General features: G+C 39.6%; 1 protein-coding gene across 2 annotated transcripts in view; it reads right to left on the minus strand.

The window, feature by feature from the left end:
• Positions 1-702: 702 nt before the first annotated feature.
• The window catches only part of LOC107692274 (patatin-like phospholipase domain-containing protein 7), a 27,720-nt gene continuing 21,178 nt past the window's right edge, over positions 703-7,244 (minus strand). For both annotated transcript variants that reach the window (XM_016491234.1, XM_016491233.1), the window contains exons 27-37: positions 7,120-7,238; positions 6,033-6,189; positions 5,254-5,370; positions 5,092-5,161; positions 4,888-5,004; positions 4,296-4,444; positions 3,466-3,618; positions 3,238-3,354; positions 3,065-3,149; positions 2,762-2,877; positions 703-885 (exon numbers count right to left, since the gene is read on the minus strand). In XM_016491234.1, the coding sequence (XP_016346720.1) occupies positions 724-885; positions 2,762-2,877; positions 3,065-3,149; positions 3,238-3,354; positions 3,466-3,618; positions 4,296-4,444; positions 4,888-5,004; positions 5,092-5,161; positions 5,254-5,370; positions 6,033-6,189; positions 7,120-7,238 (1,362 nt within the window). In that variant the 3' untranslated portion in view covers positions 703-723. The remainder of the gene's footprint in view (positions 886-2,761; positions 2,878-3,064; positions 3,150-3,237; positions 3,355-3,465; positions 3,619-4,295; positions 4,445-4,887; positions 5,005-5,091; positions 5,162-5,253; positions 5,371-6,032; positions 6,190-7,119; positions 7,239-7,244) is intronic.

Here is a 7,244-nt window from a genome sequence, read left to right on the forward strand (position 1 = left end):
GACACATTCGTTGTGATATACGATGCTGGTTAGTTTAAATCGATCACTCAACTGTCCATAGATCATGTACCCCTGAGCTAGGAGTTACTGACCTGTGTGAAACAGCCAAAATCAACTTGCCAAACAGTCTTTGAGAGGTTTAAATGAAACAAAAAGTCAACATTGGTCATCTGAGCTTATAAACAGAGAACTCTACATTCAATATCACTTTATTTTTTTAACTCTAAATCATTATTTCGCTCTTTTCTGCTACTTTCATTTACAGAAGAAATAATCAGCCGAACATGCAATCCAATCTAACTGTTTGTAAAGAATGTTGTAGCTGATTGTCTTAATTGTGGAATTTCCTACTCTATTGATTAACCAGTAATTCAAGACGGAGTGAAGACGACGCTTGGCAATCAAAAGAGCTCATAGTCAGCATGAAACTTCACAGACACTCTGGGATAGTCTTGAGTTACTGCTCACATGCAAGGCCAGGTATTATTTCAACCTCATGCCATGTTACCCAGCATGTCCATCTTAAACTTCCATTGCAGCAATAGATGTTTTCTTTGGATTTTTGTATGCGAGGGGAAAAAGGCTTGTGTAAATAATACACAAAGTGCTCAGTCCCTGTTCCTCAAGGCCTGGATGTACTTGGTGTGACTGGAATGTGTACAGAAGGCCAAACCCCAAAGCATGGGAGTGCCAGTGTTTGTTACTGCCATGCTGACATCTGGGTCAGTGGTCGGGATGGAGGGGTTTTAGTCCTTGTGCTTTTCTTTTGTGGAGGGCTGGAGAACTGTTGGGGCTAGAGGTCTGTGGTGTTTTGGAGGACACAGGCCCTAGGTTTTCCACGTCAGAACGCACACTCTGCCTATGAGACCTCTCGAATTCTTCATCCTGGGCATAAGCATCAATGTGATCAGTCAGTTTATTTTTTAGGATTCATAGGACTTTTTGGCTTTTTTCTCATTTGATGTACTATGTAGACATACACAGCCTTTCAAAAGTTTGGGGTCGGTACGATTTTTAAAATGTTTTTGAAAAGCCCCCAATGCTCCCCAAGGCTAACATTTATTTGACAGTAATAGTGAAATATTATTCAAATTTAAAATATATTTTTTCTATATTAATATATTTTTTAATGTAATTTATTCCTGTAACATTAGCCATTACTCCAGTCTTTAGAGTCACATGATCCTTCAGAAATCATTCTAATATGCTGATTTGCTGCTCAAGAAACATTTTGCATTATCAGTGTTGAAAACAGTTATTCTGCTAAATATCATGCTACATTTTTTTTCAGGATTCTTTGATGAACAGAAATAAATAGCATTTATTTGAAATAGAAATCTTCTGTAACATTATAAACGTATTAAATATCACTTTTGATCAATTTATTGTGTTCTTGCTGAATAAATGTATCAATAAATGTATGAATAAAAAAAAAATCTTTCTGACCCCAAACAATGGAATGGTATAATATAAGCTCAAAATTCCCTTCCCAGTCCACCCATTTAATTTTTGTGCATGAGGCACAAACTGGTTATTTAGACATTTTCATGGTGATGCATACATTAACATAAGTTCACCATGTTTTCAATGTCTGTGTGAACTATGCTTGTTTACATACAGACGTCTTAAAGATACAGTAGCATTTCTATTGTAAAATTCAGAGAGAAGGTGGAATTTTTTTTCTAAATAACGACTTTAGATTTAGATTTAAGAAACCATGACTAACATTAAAAGTGGATCTAAAAGAAATGAAATGACAAAAATTTATGATCAGATAAATCAAATAATGGTGAACCACAGCTGCATATCTTATTGGAATCAGAGTGCATGATAATGTTAACTTAAAGGGGTCATATGATGCGATTTCAATTTTACCTTTCTCTTTGGAGTGTTACAAGCTCTTGGTGCATAAAGAAGATCTGTAAAGTTGCAAAGACTAAAGTCTCAAATCCAAAGAGATATTCTTTATAAAAAGTTAAGAGTCAACCATGCCTACCTAAAACGGCTCGTTCTAACATATGGGAAGATTTGCATAGCACTGCCCAAATGTTCACGCAAAGAAAGAATGCGTAACTTTTATTCTCGCTGTAGTATTGTTGTTGCCGCCGCTGCCATGTCGTGAAGGCGCTGTGTGTTTCTTTGTGAAAGCGAAACTACTTTGTTTGGCCTTCCAAAAGAGGACGATATCCGCTTCGTCCATGGTTCAGTTCAGCCTGGGGTCGTCACATGTGGTTGCCGCAAGACCGCTGGACGCTCCTTCGTCGAATTCGCTGGCCGCGCCATTCTCAAGCCCGCCCGCCTCCGCTCACTCAAGCCGAAATGCCTCGTTTGTAATGGAGTTTAATGTTTGTCGTCGCTCTGGACAAGGCATCACAATATGGTAAGGGGTGTAACATTTCCGTCACATGCTTGAGGTATTCGGCCAATCACAACGCACTGGATAGCTGGCCAATCACAGCACACCTCGCTTTTCAGACCGATGAGCTTTGTAAAAATCGACACGTTTCAGAAAGGCGGGGCATAGAGGAGAAACAATAATGTACAGTATGTGGAAAATAATGTGTTTTTTGAACCTTAAACCGCATAAACACATTTCATTACACGAAATACACAAAATAATGTTCTTTTTAGCAACATCATATGACCCCTTTAAATTAGGACTGTTTTGGTGCAAGAAAAAGTTGACATGACTAACAAGAATAAAATGCCACAAAAGTATAGAATATGTCCCTTTGAGTCTGCGTGTGTACTATAGACTCACAGTGTCTGCGGTCAGTTCCTCCTCTGTGTGCTCACTGTAATGGTTGTAGAGCTCAATGTCTGACAGTGCGCTCTCTGCCATCTCCTCTTCATACTCTGTGTGATACTCCGATTCATCTGTGGGAAAGATGGAGACATTTCCAACCCATTAGCCTAACACACAAATCACACAACACTAAATGACATCCAACTAAGCAGAAGCAAAAAATAGATCAATATGCTGGGAATTTATGCCAAAATCCCTGAAAACGACTGCCAAGTGTGCTTTTAAAAGGTAAACTTATGAGATTCAACATTGGTTTACCATCCACAAGAGCTGGTTTGACTGGCTCAATCCGTGAGACAATCTCAGCCAGATCAGTGAAGGAAGCATTTGGACAGGTTACCAACTGCAGAAACAACAATAAATTGAAGTGAAGAACTGTTTCGACACACATTACAACTTAATAGCCTCTCTTTCAGGTGATCCAGGCTCACATTGTTGCTCTGCGTTTTGTGGAATTCCTCCTGATGTCTGTCCTTCATCATCTTTTCCACCACGCCACTCCTGCACCACACATCAAACACCGTCTTCCCATGCTGGTAGCCCACTTCCTATATGCGCACACAAACACACGAGGCCAACCAAAAATAATATAAGCACAGAACAAAGACTTAATATTTAGAGCGCAGAAGGAAAAAAAATGTCAAGGAGACAAAACTCACGCTAATCTCATCGAACTTGCCAAACTCAAGTGTGCGGTATCGGTCGATGGGCGGTCTGAGGTATTCACAGTAGTCGCTATTCTTAACAGATTCAAGCTGTCTCACTGAGCACACATAAGCCAGCCGGGCCTGGATCTCAGTCATGTTCAACACCTGAAACACATACACTTACAATCTTAAATACACAGCAACTTTATTAAAAAAAAGAAAAAGGAATCTAGATTTTAACATCTCCTGAAGAAAATTCAAGTGCTTATGCATGCAAAAGTGGTTGCCATGAAACAGCCACATACACTTACAATCTTAAATACACAGCAACTTTATAAAAACAAAAGAAAAAGGAATCTAGATTTTAACATCTCCTGAAGAAAATTCAAGTGCTTATGCATGCAAAAGTGGTTGCCATGAATGTGTTCTGTGTGGTTGCCATTTAATAACATACTAAATATGGCTCAGGTTAATGCAAATCTATCAGATATTTTTGCTGTTTTATCATCTGTGGGGTAAAAATCATAAATCCAATAGCTTAAAGGGATAACATACCTCTTCTCCATTTGCACAAGTTGCAGTATCATTCATTTGATGATGAAAGTCTTATTTGTGTGTCAACGTTTAATAATCACAAAAAGTTGACACTTAAGGTGTGGTCATATGAGCAAAATTTTGCAGGCAAAAAAGGTCCATGGTCTATTGTTAATAGTGTAGTGATGTATGATGCATCACCAAATGTGGCCGCACCTTTACAAGTATGAGAAATAGTAATGTTGACGCTTGCCTTAGAAAACACAACTAATTAAGTAAACATTGCACTTGGCTAATGTCTCCCTCACTTTGACTTTCTCAGCCAGTGGGTTGAGCCGTTTCCATAGCAGCCACCAGCCAGAAAGGGCGTCCCCGTAGTTGGTGAGGTTGGTTTCATCTTGGCTGCCCACATCGATGGCAATAACCACTTTGGCACCCATGGAGCGTGCCACATCCGCTGAAACGGGAAGAGAAGACAACAACCTCAGCAACAATGAACCACCATTATTACAAAATGACCAAAATTACCCAATTCTTCAGATCTGATCAACTCGGATAGTAGTGATCTGAGCCATAGACAGCACACTCAAGTCCGCCCACAGTCTATTCACTGAATGTCAGATGCAGATTGCACACAAAAATGGCTCAAAGTTTCATGAAAGTATTATTATTGGGGTTTCGACTATTTTAGAACCCTCCCCCAGACAGATCTTTCCTGTCTAAGTGGGCGGTCCTTGGCCAGAATAAGCTAAATAATCTTGGCCCAGACTTTATGCCAATAGCTAGACTATTTTAGCAGATTTGCATCTATGAAATAGTGTGTTTGTCATGGTATATTGGGATTTGACTGTCAGGAGCTAAAGAGCTTTTACTGCGGGGAGCTAATGTCCTACTACACACCTGGCAGGTTGTTGATGTAGCCTCCGTCCATGAGCAGGTGTCCATCTTTTGGATCACACAGTGGTGGCAGGTAACCAGAAAGAGACATGCTGGAACGCACATACCTCCACAGGGAGCCTGTGATGAAGGGACAAGAAACATCAGACATTTATCCTGGTTAAGCAGAGGCTCATAAATGCAGGTGGAGTATGTGACAGTACGGACCGTCAGTGTGCACTCTAATCGTGGAGGCAGTGATATCTGTGGTGATGTTGAAATATGGGATCCAGAGATCCTGAAAACAAGCCAAACTCATTTAAGCTGCTGAATATGGCAGATTGTGATCCAGTGTAGGATTCTTTGAGCCAAAAAGAGCCAGTTTCCTACCTCTATCTGTTTGTCCTTGAAGACAGCATTAATGCTAGAGTTAAACGAAGCACCAGAAAACATAGACGTGACAGGGTAGGTCAAGTCCAGCATTTTCTTAAACACTGATGTCATTTCCTGCAGAGGAAGAAAGGGGAACAAAGTTAGCTTTTTTGTGTCCAATTTAAGTGGCTTTTAAATTGGAGAAAAATAAAGCAACAGATTGGATTAAGTAAAAAACGAATGAAAATGAATAGAAAAATTAAAAGGAAAATTAAAAGGACAATAAAAGAATAGTAAAATAGGACGAAAAAAGAATAGGAAACAGGAAAGGAAATGAAAATTAATAAGAAAATGAAATAAAAATTAAAGGAAAATAAAAAAGAACAGAAAAAGGAACAGAAAAAGGAAAGGAAATAATAGGAAATATAAATAAAGAAAATTAAAAGGACAAGGAAAAGTAAATGGGTAAGTGAATGAAAAAAGTGTAGTAAAACAAAACAGAGCAAAAAAAAGACTGGAAAAAAGAAAGGATAAAGAATAGGAAAAAGGAAAGAAAAGTAAAGGAAAAGTAAAAATAAAAATAATATGAATGAAGAAAAGAAAGGGAGGGAAAAATTAAGGAAAAAGGAACAGGAAACAATACAATGAAAAAGAAAGGTAAAGAAAAGAGAATAGGAAAAATTAAAAGAAAAAGTGTGCTTGATTCATATTTTTTTGGTGAGCACTGAGATGCATTTTCAAGTAGCACAAGGTTTGTCTCAGGTTTTTGAGTGTTTTACATTACAGTGGTCTCTCACCATCGCCCATTCTCTGGCTCTGATCTTCATCCTGCTATAACTGCGGTCCTCTGCGTACAGCGCGCCCATCATGGAACCGATAGAGGTGCCGCCTACCAGATCAATGGGGATTCCCGCCTCACTCAATGCTCGAATGACGCCCACCTGTGAACAGCCCCTGAAAGAGGGAAGATGTGAAGAGGGGACAAATAAACCCAGTGATACAAAAGGCCAGTCAATACATAACCTTTGACTTTGGTTCAGTTCTATTGGTCCAAAACAATTATGATGCCCAACTATGGCACCCTCTGTGCTGCTACATTGTCCAAACAACCAGCCCCAAAGTGGACTTGAGCCAACAAAATGGCAACATGACTACTTCTGATGAAAGCCATCAAAAGGAAGTCAGGAGTATGAAAGACAGTCTGCTTGGGCCCAAAACCAGTATCCGTTTTGGAGCATGGAATGTCCTCACCATGTACAAAACATCAAAATCAGCTCAAATAATAAAAGACTGCCCTGAGATGGACACCACCTGGCAGAAGAAAACAAGGGTGACCAAAAACAACATGGAGATGCAGTGATGGCAGAACTAAAGGAGATGGGTCTCCTTTAGATCGAGCCAAGTGGAAACAAATCATTGATGTCCCATTCGGGACGAAGGGGAGTAAGTAAATATGGCTTGATCAAAATCAACAACTCGAAACAAAGCATTGTGTTGTTCTCTTTTTGAACAGCACTATAAGGGTTTTATACTCTAAAGGAGACTGGGAAGAGTTAACACTGTACACAGAAACAATCACAGGTTACTACACAAAGGAATGAAGGGAAAAAATAGCAACCAACCTTTAAACACCTCCTGCCAAGCACGAAAAAGACAGAATAGACAAACAGAAGCTGTCAGAAAAAATTTAATTGACAGAAAGAGAGCAACAGAGGCAAGAGGTTAAACAAAGACTGAGAGGGGGTGGTGAAGGGCTTTTAAAGGAAAATGCCAGTGTAGTGTCAATAAGAGTGGGAGTGTGGAAATGCATTCAAATAGTGGAGGTGTTTTTCTACACTTTCATAGTTTTATTTATGGTTTTTAAAAGGTTTAACAAGTGAATACCTGGCTCCTCCGCCCCCCAGCACCAGCGCAATGGCGTTGCCCGTAAGAACACGGGCCAGACGTGAGAAATCAGAGTGGCGATCAGCGGGTTTCTGGAACAAACGCTGGTACATTTCTCTCTGAAA

This window comes from Sinocyclocheilus anshuiensis, unplaced genomic scaffold (assembly GCF_001515605.1).
Source record: "Sinocyclocheilus anshuiensis isolate Anshui unplaced genomic scaffold, SAMN03320099.WGS_v1.1 scaffold478, whole genome shotgun sequence".
Classification (NCBI taxonomy): Eukaryota; Metazoa; Chordata; class Actinopteri; order Cypriniformes; family Cyprinidae; genus Sinocyclocheilus; species Sinocyclocheilus anshuiensis.